At 51.4% G+C, this 12,185-nt stretch overlaps 5 protein-coding genes across 5 annotated transcripts; 3 read left to right on the top strand and 2 right to left on the bottom strand.

The window, feature by feature from the left end:
- Nucleotides 1–962: 962 nt before the first annotated feature.
- On the top strand, nt 963–3,577 carry VDAG_10186 (C6 zinc finger domain-containing protein; the record flags this gene model as incomplete). The annotated part of the gene is made up of 2 exons (XM_009660012.1): nt 963–2,650; nt 2,731–3,577. The coding sequence occupies 2 exons, from the start codon at nt 963–965 to the stop codon at nt 3,299–3,301; spliced, it is 2,259 nt and encodes a 752-aa protein (XP_009658307.1). The 3' UTR covers nt 3,302–3,577.
- Nucleotides 3,578–3,729: 152 nt separating this feature from the next.
- VDAG_10187 (GS1 protein) lies at nt 3,730–4,615 on the bottom strand (the record flags this gene model as incomplete). Its single annotated transcript, XM_009660013.1, has 2 exons — nt 3,730–4,528; nt 4,599–4,615. 2 exons carry the CDS (start codon nt 4,613–4,615, stop codon nt 3,730–3,732), a joined length of 816 nt encoding a protein of 271 aa, XP_009658308.1.
- A 359-nt stretch (nt 4,616–4,974) lies between these two features.
- Nucleotides 4,975–5,957, top strand: VDAG_10188 (uncharacterized protein; the record flags this gene model as incomplete). The annotated part of the gene is made up of 3 exons (XM_009660014.1): nt 4,975–5,088; nt 5,158–5,781; nt 5,844–5,957. The coding sequence occupies 3 exons, from the start codon at nt 4,975–4,977 to the stop codon at nt 5,955–5,957; spliced, it is 852 nt and encodes a 283-aa protein (XP_009658309.1).
- A 1,075-nt stretch (nt 5,958–7,032) lies between these two features.
- VDAG_10189 (uncharacterized protein) lies at nt 7,033–7,713 on the top strand. Its single transcript, XM_009660015.1, has 3 exons — nt 7,033–7,161; nt 7,220–7,567; nt 7,637–7,713. The coding sequence occupies exons 1-2, from the start codon at nt 7,154–7,156 to the stop codon at nt 7,419–7,421; spliced, it is 210 nt and encodes a 69-aa protein (XP_009658310.1). The 5' UTR covers nt 7,033–7,153; the 3' UTR covers nt 7,422–7,567; nt 7,637–7,713.
- A 69-nt stretch (nt 7,714–7,782) lies between these two features.
- On the bottom strand, nt 7,783–9,137 carry VDAG_10190 (uncharacterized protein; the record flags this gene model as incomplete). The annotated part of the gene is made up of 2 exons (XM_009660016.1): nt 7,783–8,898; nt 9,135–9,137. 2 exons carry the CDS (start codon nt 9,135–9,137, stop codon nt 7,783–7,785), a joined length of 1,119 nt encoding a protein of 372 aa, XP_009658311.1.
- Nucleotides 9,138–12,185: the final 3,048 nt, after the last annotated feature.

A 12,185-nucleotide genomic window follows, 5' to 3' on the forward strand; every position in this document is an offset into this window, starting at 1 on the left:
TTTCGTTCTCGCCTCTTCTTCCTCTCTGGTCGACCTCTGACCTGACCCGACTCAATTCGGTTCGATCTCACCATCATTTTGAACGACCGTTGTCACCGCCTCGACAGCCACGATACGATCGCGCCCGTCTACGACGAGTTGCCGCGACGATTGACTCGCCTGCGCTCTGCGTCCTGCGCTCTGAGATTGCGCCCCTCCCCCCCTCGCTCGTCATTTCCTCCGCCCACCCGCCATAACTCATTTCCCACGTTGCGTCTCCTCGAATTCCCCGTCTGGGCCTCTCTGTCATCACCAACAGCCCATCAAACGACATCGCCCGAAAGCAACAAGGACGCGACCTCTCGACGGCGGACTGGCGATCGCAACACCGTCGGCCTCACTGCATACGACGTTCAGCTCTTGGAAGCCTTGACTCGCTCAATCGACGCCGCTTCATTGATGGTCTTCGCTTCAACGTCTGCATCAATTGCGCCATCACGGTGCTCACTCCCTGAACGAGGGGCACACCGATAGCATCACTCATTCATCGCAGACACATCGTGTCGCTCGCTGCTCCTGACAGACATCGACATCAGTCGCCGACTACCAATCGCCTGTTGAGGTGCTGTCTCTGCCATCAACTTCGGCTACCTTTCTTTCTCTTTCGTGTCGCAAATTCTCACCCGGAATCGCCTTTTCACTCATTGCCAAGCTCACCTTGCTTCGCGCCAAGCGTTTCGTCTGCCAGTCGATATCTCCGTCATCTCGCACCCGTTTCCCACCCAGTCTTTCCAACAAACCCCAGACGAGGAAGCGCTGGAGGTCTTTGACGTCTCTTTGGGCGTATTCATCCTTGATTTGGGCCCCGGAAACCGCCAAGAGCCGGCTCTCTCTCTCTCAACTCACCTTTCGAGGCCTCGTACCACCGACTCTGCCACAAGACATCGACACCTTACGCGTTGGCCGACGAATCACCTCTCACCATGAATCTTCCCAGCTCTCACATTCCCAACCGCCGCAGTAGCAGTATTGGCTCGCTGACACCTGTGCGCGACCTCCTATGCACTCCCCCTCAGAAGGCTATCGCTGCGACAGCCGTTCCCACCAAGTCGAGGCGGGTGCGGACTGGCTGCCTAACTTGCAGGGAGCGGCACTTAAAATGCGACGAAGGGACACCAGATTGTCTAAACTGTCGGAAGAGCAGTAGAGAATGCAAGCGCGGCGTTCGGCTTAATTTTATCGATGTCCAGGTCAAGAAGCCCCCACGCTTGCTTCCCCCCACCGTGGAATGGTCTGTTCAGTTCCAGGACGAGTCTCGCCAAATCGCCTCAGAATACGTTGGCGGACTCAAGCGCTATGCCCACCTCCCAAAGAACCCAGCGGCCCCTGCCCGTCGCCACCGTGGCCACCTCGACCCAACTCTCCGCCGTCAGGCTCACCAGCATCGTGTGCACGCAGCCAGCGTAGCAGATGCCTCCCTTCCGCCTCCTCCCACTCATTTCCAGATGCCTCCCGCACCGGCTCTCTACGGCTACCCACCGGTGCGCAACCATCCTGACGACCGCGATGCTGCTTTGCAACATGCAACAGACGCACCATTCCCAACGCCGCAAAACTCTGGACAAGTGCAACAACCTTACGCCTTCTCCCTCCAGGACCATTTCAACGCCATGCGCGAAGAGACTGCTGCCCGTCATCACAACCACCGCACGAGTGACACCTCGTCGTCTGCGACCTCGATCGCCCCGCTGGCTACCGGACCGCCTCCTTCATTCCGTGGTGTCGCCCACAACACTCTTGCTCTCGATGGTATGATGACGCCGCCGCCATCGGAGAAGGCGGTCGCAGGTGAGCGAGAGTACCTGAATTCGCCTGAAGAGATACACTATATGCAGGTTTTTGTTGAGGAGGTTGGTATTTGGATGGACAGCCTCGACAAGGACAAGCATTTTAGTCGGCTCATTCCCTACCACTCGCTGAAGTGTCCCATGTTACTGAACGCTTTCCTCGCATGCGGCGTCAAGCACCTCACCCTGACGCACCCGGATTGCAAAGACGACAAGGCTCTACACTACTACGATACCGCGACGACGCAGCTCTTGAGAAGTCTACAAAATCCGGACCGAAATACTGCCGAGTGCGCAACGACGGCCGTTGTGTTGAACGTTTACGAAATCATGTCGGAGAAACCGGGTCAGAGGATGCGCATGAATCACATTGCGGGCGCGCGGGCACTGATTCGGGAGTGCGGTTGGGATGCGCGGTCGACAGGCATCGGAGCGGCCTGTTTCTGGTTGAACATTGGCATGGAAGTGCTGTCGTGCCTCGCATTCAACTGGCAGACATCCTGGGATCCCGATCAATGGGGACTTAATCTTGACTTCGCAGACAAGCCGGAGATGGGAGCCTCGGGTGGTGGCGATGAAGAGGAGTGGGTGCACCGCATTTTCTACATTGTTGCACGAATCGCCAACTTTCGGGCGTCGATTCCGAAGTTCCAGGAAGCAAGCCCGCATGATGAGCAAATCCGTCTGGGTAACCGGCTGGCGCTGTGGCAGGAACTTAAGAGGCTCTGTGACAGGTGGAACAACGCATGCCCAAGGACGATGCATCCATTTGGTTATCTTTACCCGACGCACTCGCGGAGCAAGTCTGCGTTCCCTAACGTTTGGTACGTCTCAGCCATCACTGCTAGTTATATCTGACGAGTCTGGTCTCTCCATTTGACAACCAGTTGCTGACAAACATCAGGCTCATCAAACGCGCCGCCATCATCGGCCGCCTCTTTTACCACACTGCTCAGTGCATACTGGCACAGACAAATCCCATGGAGCCGGCTCGGGCCTCTGAAGAGATGCGTGTTCTGCAGCTACACCACGCACACCAGGTCTGCGGTATCGTCGCGCACACGCGTGACCGCGGCATCGCTTCTGTGGCGATTCGCAGTCTTGCCATTGCGAGCGCAGTGTTGACGGACCCCAGAGAGCAGGAGGAGGTCCTTTGCATTCTTGAGAGGATCCAAACGGAGAGCGGCTGGGGTCTTGGGTCTGTCGTCGGTGAGCTAAAGAGGGGTTGGGGCTGGGGAGACAGAAGCCCCCTGGCCATGTTCTACGAGCAGGACCCACAGCAACACCAGCAGCAGCAGCAGCAGCCACTGCTTCAGCAGCCACAACAAACTGCTGCAGGACCCGTGGCAGGCCACTCCGGATCAAAAGTGAATCCGCTGTCATTTGCGGACTTCAGCCTGCCAAACCACCCGTACCAGAACTGGTACGAGCCGCCCAACAGGACGAACGGGTTCGCGCCGCAGGGGCTGTTGTAGTCAGAGTCATGGCGATAGCGAGGGATTTGGCCGGCGGGATACTGGCTGTCCTGAGGCATAGATGGGGTAGAAGTGGAGTTCTGGATCGGTCTTGTTCGAGAGCGTTTCTTACGGGCATTTTGGCTGGATGGGACATGAGCGTCATTCTTCACTGGGTACGTGATACCATATATGACGAGGGGGACAGGTTCTGGTTTGCATGGTCTTGGTATATTGGTCTATGAGTGTGCCGAATGGTTGAATGAATGTCCGATATCGGACGCGTGCGGTGCTGTGCTTTTATGCTGCTAATTGCGGTCTTTCTGTTCTATCTGTCGTGATTCGTACGTTTGGTGAGCGAGTTTTATATGCTGGTGTCCAGGAGGCAGAAGACCAAGACAGCTGGCCTGGCTGAGCTCCTTTCCTCTGGGGTTGAGTAACCGTCATCATCAGTCCGACTTGACAACCTCGATGCCATACTTGGCATAGGGGAAGCCCTCGAGCGTCTCGAGGTACTCAGCCCAACCGTCGTCAAGTTCGCCCACTTGGTGCATGTCAACGTCGCCCGCCTCGCCCGTCCGCCCAGCCAGCACCTCGGGCTCGCGGCCCGCGTACTCCTTCTTGAGCATGGGATGCGGGCACCAGATGACGCGCATGCCGGCGCGCCGCCCGGCCTCGACGCCGGGCACCGAGTCCTCAAAGACGAGACACTCGTCAGGCGTCACGGGGGCCTCGCCGGCGGGCAGCGACGCGTTGATGGTGGCGAGGGCCAGCAGGAAGATGTCCGGGTGGGGCTTGCCGCGGCCGGGGGCGATGCGGGGGTCGTCGCCGAGGACGCGGCGGTGCGGCGCGAAGCCGGCGAAGAGGGGCTGCAGGTGGGACGTCTTGAGGTCAAAGTTGGCCGTATGCGAGGACGTGGCGAGGGCCGTGTGCAGGCGCGGCGCGGCCTCGAGGGCGCGCAGCAGCGCCGGCACGCCCGGCAGGGGCGCCGCCGAGGGGAAGTGCTGCTGCTGCAGGGCCGTGTTGGCGGCGAGGTACTCGGCGGGCGTGATGGGGAGCTGGGCCCACTCGTGGAAGATGGCGGCCGAGGCTGGGCCTGGGCGGCCTTGGAGGCGCGCCTTGATGGACCAGGGCAGCTCGGGGCGGCCGTGCGTTGCGAGAATGAGGTTCGTGCAGTGTGTGTAGAGGTCTTCGGTGTTGAGGAGGAGGCCGTCCATGTCGAAGATGCAGGCGCGGACTGGGGGGAAGCTTGTGATCGTCGTGTTAGCTGTTGGTCTTGCTAGGGGCAGGGGGAGGGGGAGGATTGGCATTGACGGACTCTGTGCGCGGCGCCATTGTGATGGTTGTTGTGTGATGCCGTGGGCGCTGTTATCGTCCAGTTGAAATGGCAATGGCTGTTCTCTGAAGATATATCCAAGACGTTGAACGGGGTGACTCAGGGGGGTGGTTGTTCCTGCAGATAGAGAAGGTCAGGCCTGTGGAGGAGGGGCCAGGCCGATCAAGCATGTGCCCCGCGGTATATTTTCTTATCTCGATTGGAGGGGTCAAAGATCGAGCCTTAGCCTGCCGATAAGTTGCCTCGTTTGTCCGTTAGCCCCCCGCTCGTCTGTTTGCTGCATGAGATGCATTTTACCCACTCATGGCCATCCGCTCTCTCATCATTCTCCCGTCAACAGCAGGAAGGCCACTCCGAGATGGCCGCAACAGAAGAAAAGGCCAAAGCGGCAGCCGACCGCGAGGAGAAGAACATCGAGAATGACGGTCAAGAGACTGAGGCGGTCGAGAAGTTTCCGCCCGAGGAGGAAGCAGTACGTGAACGAACATTCTGAGCTCAATGTCCCGGCCTGTCGGAATCCCCCCCTGCTAAAACGACGCAGGCCCTCTTAGCCGAATCCAACACGAGCAAGACTGAGGCAAACTCTCTGTTTGCTTCGTCAAAGTATGAGGCCGCCATCACAAAGTATGACGAGGCAGTTGCCACGTGCCCCAACTATCTCGATTATGAGCTCGCCGTCCTGCGGTCCAATATCGCCGCCTGCCATCTCAAGCTCGAGCAGTGGAAGGAAGCCGTCTCGACGGCTACCGCTGCCCTCGACGGTCTCGATCGCATCGATAAGGAGGAAGCCCTGCGCGTCGACGAGGCAGCCAAGGCCAAGGCCGCCGAGGACGACGTGGAGGAGGAAATTGTATCGTCCGGCGCCGGCAACGCGGCCACGGCTCCCATAGAGGAAGACGAAGAGGAAGCGAAACGACGGAAACGCAAGGAAGACGTGCTGCGCATCCGGGCCAAGGCACTCATGCGCAGAGCAAGGGCCCGCAGCGAAAAGGGGGGATGGTCCGACCTTTCGGGGGCGGAGGAGGACTACAAGTTCCTTGCGCAGATGAAGAACCTGGCTCCCGCCGATGCGAAGCTTGTCAGGACGCAACTGAGGTTGCTCCCGCCGAGGACCAAGGCGGCGCAGGAGAAGGAGACGGCTGAGATGTGGAGCAAGTTGAAAGACGTGAGTGACCTAGAGCCCGACCGGAGCCCGGCCACTGAAGGCAGACGCTGACAAACCTATAGCTGGGGAATGGCATCTTGAAGCCGTTTGGATTGAGCACTGAGAACTTCCAGATGGTCAAGGACGAGAAGACGGGAGGATACAGCATGAACTTCAACCAGGGAGCAGGCAAGTAGACTGTCGCATCAGCATTTCTGTCCCACCGTATTACAGCATCAGCAACACGTACCTTGAAATAACACCATTTACACAATCTCAATGCAACGTTCAGATGTGCAGCAACGACTTATGGCCTGGGAAGTTGGTCGTCACCATCTTCGAGTAAGCTTTGTTCTAGAAGCAGGGAGTCAGATGACTCGGGTCCTCACTCTATGCCGACGCCTCTTTTGCACGCCGATGAGGTCGGAGGACTGGTGGAGGGCTCCGGCATGATTAGTGACGTTTGGGGACAGGTTCGCTGAACACAGCTTCTCAGACACCCTTGACGCCAGGTCCCTGGAGCCTGGAGTTCGCCGTATGCGTGCTTCCCCAGACGCCACACTTGACAACAGCACTTTCGGTGGTTCTACTTGCATGTACCAGGTGATAGCCCCCACATGTCCTATACAGACCTCATACAGGCCTGGTGAAATGTGAGTCAGATGCCGCCGGATGACATCCGGACATGGTCAGTATCTTGTGCTCCTTGCCCCAAGTGTTGGAACTTACGCAAAGCATCGAAGATAAGGCGTGAAAGAATTGGAGAGCAGCTCACATACCCAGACTTTCGGTCGATCTGCATCACCGGATCTCTCCGGCGGCCAGCGGCATCAGCGGTCACAAAGCGTCAGCCTACCAACGCATCGTATGACGCAACCTAGACCTTCAGAAACTGACAAGCAAAGAACAATCATTCCAAGGAGAAAACAAAAAAAGCTAAATCGATCCATGCAGAACAGGCAATCGGGTCAGCTCTTCTTCCAGTCTGACGATTGGGCCCGGCCGATCGCTGGCTGGGCTGGCTGAATTCCTGTTCCGCCCGATTGCGAGTTGGTGAGTGGCACCACCCGCCGGGTGCGACCGAACCACTCTCTGGCCAGAACCACACCACTTTGCGCCCGGCGCTGCGCAATCGTCGAACGGCGCACCGCACCACCGTCGAGATGTCATCGCGGAGAGACGCGATGGACGATTTTATAAATACTGAATGAGGCATCATGGGAGGTTCGGTTTTGGTTGGAATCATCGACATCGACATCACATTAACCAGCCTACCGCCTGCGCCAACCGCTGCAAGACACCACTACATCAGTTCCCGTCTACCTGACACGACACCAAACCAAATATGACTTCTCGAATCGTTCGGCTTCACGCCTCGACTACTCCTCCTGCCATGATGAAGTATGCTACCTTCTCCTAATTATTCTCTTCTATCAGCTCGCTAATAAAAGGCAACCAGGTATGGCCCTGCCCTCATGGTCGGCACATCCATCGCTGTCGTCGGCAGTTTCATCGCCAGCCAACTCACGACATCTTCACGCAACCTGGATCGCGCCTTTGCCAAGTACAACAGCCCCCAGAGCGAGGCGTCCCGGAAGCGCAGCTTTGAGGGCGCGCCCGACCCGAGGACGAACTTACTCAACTGCCTGGGATGGAAATAGGCTGCAAAGAGGATACACCTGGGGTTGAAGAGCGAACGTGAGAAGGTTTCAAGGCGTTTTTGGGAGGTCACTTTAGGAGTTGCACATTTGAGCTGCAATCATAGCTCGGTAGCTTGGAGTTGAAGAGGCATTGTATGCAACTATCTGTATGTTCATGTCACCGTACCACGTGCTTGGAAACATCTCATGCAACTCATAATTAATGTGCCTGGCAGGATAGTAGCTAGGTACACCGCAATGCCGCATCGGAAAATTCTCAGAAGGAGAAAATGACACCGGCGATGCCGTCATGATCCCTTGTCCTCCAGTGTTCGCTTTGCCCATTACGGCTCTACCTGGATCAGGCCAAAGTTTGGCCACACTAGGCCTTGTCCATTTCTATGGCTTGACCCAGGCTGTCTTGGCAATTATTAAGATGCTTTTGCATATCACCGACAACCCCGATCCAAGAAGCAAGACGTATTTTCAGATCTCGATTCCCGGTAGCGAGACGGTCCTTTTCTTTTTCGATCTCGCCAACAATGGCACGGAGCTGGCGAACCTCGTCGTCTAGCTTGTCAATCATGGCCTCGCGTTCGCGAGTTCCGTTATTGCGAGAGTTGTTTTCGGGAACGGCCAGGGTCAAAGACGATGACTGGTTATATTGACGCTGGGGGTTGGCCACGAGCAGACCGGCCTGAGTCGTAGCGGCATGGCTCGTGGCTGCAGCGGGCTGGTTCGCCATACGAGCCTGAACTCGGGCCCGGCGAAGGGCCTTCTGTTCGGCCCTCTTCTTGGCCAATTTCTTAACTCGATCTCGGGTTGTGTCGGACAGGAGAGGCCGGGTCTGGCGCGGGCCCAACGGTATGAGCTCGTCATCCGCCGAGCTGCCTCGCTCAACGTCATCATCATACTCGTCGTCAAGCTCGCCCGTGCCATGTTCCACGCGAGTCCCAAGATCTGGACTTGCGCCTGCGTTGCGGGTTGCGATTGAAGCTCCGGTGCGTCCGCTCACTGGGTCTGTGGCAGCACATTCGATAGATGGCAGCGCCGTCTCTTCCTCGGCCGTCATGGGCGGCAGATCCAGAGCGCGGGCGATTCCGGCGCGGTAGCGAATGGATTCGGGCTCTTTGGCTATGCATAGCGGCAGCTTGCCGCCGTGCTGGGCTGTCATGACTGTGATGGCTATGATTTCCGCTTCAGTGCAGCGCCCTTTCCGGACTCGACCCCAGCTCTTCAGCGTGCTGAGGCTGTTGAAGGATACGACCTTCGAAGTGCCATTCTTGTTGGAGCGCCTGGATTGATTGGGGAGCTGGCTTTCCTGGAGTATTTCGCCGCCCTGTTGTTCCAACAGCATGGGGATTTCGAGACCATTCTCAAGAGCTTCGTTCAATACATCCGTCCACAGCTTGTGAGTCCTTACTCCATCATTCCAGTCATGGTCTTTGAGCCGATTCATGACTTTTTCTTCCACATAGAAAGATAGAGGGAAAAGCAGCTCTATAGTATACGAATGTACTAATAGAGTATTAGAGGTTAAAGTGGAGGTAGGTGTGAACGCTTGATGGCAGGTGAGGAAGGTGTGCACTCAGGCGAGAGGGTTCGGCAGGAGTAGCAAGAGAGGAAGGAATACGAGTTAGGTCAAGCCTGAGTTGATCAGGATAGAATTTAAATCAAGGGCTAGGCAACTATGCTAGCTAGTCACGTTACCTCTAACTCTTTTCCAGATCTTACCATAGTTGCCTGAACATAGTACCTTCTTAACTTTTACTAGATTCACGAGTTTCCATGGGACTAGCATGTACATGCAACTAACTCTAGAGAAAACATATTTTCATGCCTATTACTATGTCCTTGTAATATGATTATAATTCTAGCCTTGAGTATGTTTGTATTTGGTCTTTCTTACTAGAGCAGGATGTCCCCTTTGATGTTTGTCTTATGAGTACACGCCTATCTTTGATACCTACCTTAAATGCCTAAGTAGGTGGCTCAATAAATGCCAGCAGTCCCTGCCGACATAGCATCCCATAAAAAGCTGACTCGACACCAGCGTCTGAGTTGCATTACAAGAACTCTGAGCACAAGTCTTTTGCCATGATCCAGAAACTTCTCGTCGTCGTAGCCTCGCTCGTATTGATGGAGTCCCCTCTGACGTCCCGGTAATGCCCCCGCCGTGCTGGAGACAGTTCGCATGGCATGCAATCCCCGTATTGATGCTTGGAGACACAACCAACCTCGTCGCCTCTATGTCGCGTGAATTCCACCTTGGTGAAGATATGCAGGCTAAAACTGTGGTCATTGGCAAAACGACCTTGGTCCCTCGATGCGAGCTGATGACTTTCTGCTCAGAAAGCTATGAAAGGTCTGCCAGCACTAGAATGGAGTGAGGGATCCGTGCAAACATCATCATATCAAGAGCTGACAGGGCTTCTGCGCGACCATGACACAGTGTATATGGCCATTTGACCCGAGCAACATCTTTGATTAAGGGCTAATCTAAGTGCAGGTTAGTCGAGTTGCGGCCGTAGAAACAGTGAGTTTAGGGGATAGCCTATTTAGAAAGCAAACATAGAGAAGTCTAGGAGGACTTACTTAGTCACTTAAAGATACTCTTAAACGTGAAATGCAACCTAAAGCATAGACTAGTAAGGGGATGCATTGCTATGATTAGTTGAGAGGTAGTAGAGTATAGCTTAAAGTCGAGAAAATACATTATGCAGGGACTATTGAGGAAAGATATTAGGAAATGAATATAGAGCTACCTTAGTAATAAGTCTATATTAAGTACTCGTTTAATAAGCGCCCCGAATGATGCGAGGGTTTATTTTATAGATGAATATCTAAAGAATACCTTTATAAAAGAGAACTTCTATTAGGAAGTACTTATAAAGCTATAGAATATAGGGTTAGTAATAGGCTGAGGGCTATGAAAGTATGTATATATATATATTATAGCTATATTAAGCCCTCCTAGCTATAGAGGGGTAGGATCTAGATATATACCTATCCACTTACCTACCTACTAAATGCGGATCTTATATCTATTAGTGTTAAGAGGGCTTCACTGCTTATATGAACCCTAATCCAGTACTTCCGCTATGCTTGCGAGCTCCGAATAGGTAGGGTATCTAATAAGTCTTATAATAGTTAATTCTTAATTAATTCTTATCTACTACCTACGTAAGTTAGATATACCTATCTACTCTTAGCGATCACGTAAGCCGTAGTTTACGTACTCCTAAGAGTAGTGGATCCTAGATATCCTAGATATTATTATCCTAATTATAGAGTTCCTTAATATTAATTTAATACTAGCTCTTCTTTTCTTTATAAGTAGAATAGCTATAAGAACTAGTATTAGGAGCTATCGCTAAGGTTAATAGCTACTCTAATATGCCTATAATTCTCTAGTCTCTAGTATATTAGATCTATTCTCTTATCCTTAATATAAATAACCTAATAATAGGAAATAATAGGAAAAGAATAGGAAATAATAATTAAGAATAAAGAAAGCGTAACTTAAACCTATTATTCTTATAAATATTAAGCCTCTAGTTCTTAACGCTTTAGAGTAATAGTATTATCTATAAATAGCTCTCTAAGGAAATAAATTAGAATTTAATAATAAATAGCGCTCTTATAATTATTAAATATATACTCTTAAAGCCTCTAAATCCCTAATATATTAATAAAATATAATAGAATAATTATTAGCTTTTTATAGAATCTATTAGAATAATTCCTAATAAATTAAACTATCCTTTAATAGGAATAATAGGATTAAATTACTTTAATTAAATAGGTTCTATAGAAGATCTATATATCCTATTAATAAGTTTTAATAATTCTATTCTATTAACCTTTCCCCTTCCCTATATTAATTTCTTTAATTTTTATAAGCTAGCTTAATATATATAAATAATATTTATATAATTAATAAATATTTAGTTTTATTACTCCTATTTATTCGTTTTCTTCTTATTTTAACTATAATAATACCTCTTAAGTATAAGACCCCTATACTTAAGCCCCTTAAAGCTAAGAGAGTAGCTAAGTATAAGAATATAGTTAATATTAATTATAAGAGCTATTAATCTAGTAAATAATATATATATATAATAATATTTATAAGGTTCCCTATTTAAGTTATTTTAAGTCTTATTTTATTAATAAATAAACTAAAATTAGCGTTTTAAATATATATTACGATCTCGATCTTAAAGGATCTTATTATTATAAATATATTTCTAAGTATTCTTATAAGCTAATATAAGCTTTTACGATCTATATTTCCTATATCTATAGCTCTAATAAATATTATCTTTAATCCTATTAATATATTTAAGCTTATTATAAAGTTTTTAGCTATTTATAATAAAAAGAATTAAATTATAAATTCCTATTCCTTTCTTTCCCTTAACTATCTAATTACGCACTTAGCTAATAATATAATTATAAGATTTAGAGAAATAATATACTATTCCCTAAACGATATTATAAATCATTAAGGAAGAGGATATTAAGAGGGGTAACCAGACCCGGCGGTCGGAACATAATCTCGCCTAACGCTAATTCTAAAGCGACGCGCGCAGCTAGGATACCGCCAGCCACACAGCTCCACGCTTCATGGGGAAGGACCTCGGCAGCGTCGTCATTGGCGATGGCGGGCCGGGCGGCGACGTCGCTGCTGCAGACGATGCTACGGACGAAGCGGACAGGGTCGGGCCGGTGCGGCAGCGAGGCGGGATCAAGGATAGCTAGCAGACGCGAGAGGGCACAAAA

Source organism: Verticillium dahliae, genomic scaffold, assembly GCF_000150675.1.
Source record: "Verticillium dahliae VdLs.17 supercont1.32 genomic scaffold, whole genome shotgun sequence".
Classification (NCBI taxonomy): Eukaryota; Fungi; Ascomycota; class Sordariomycetes; order Glomerellales; family Plectosphaerellaceae; genus Verticillium; species Verticillium dahliae.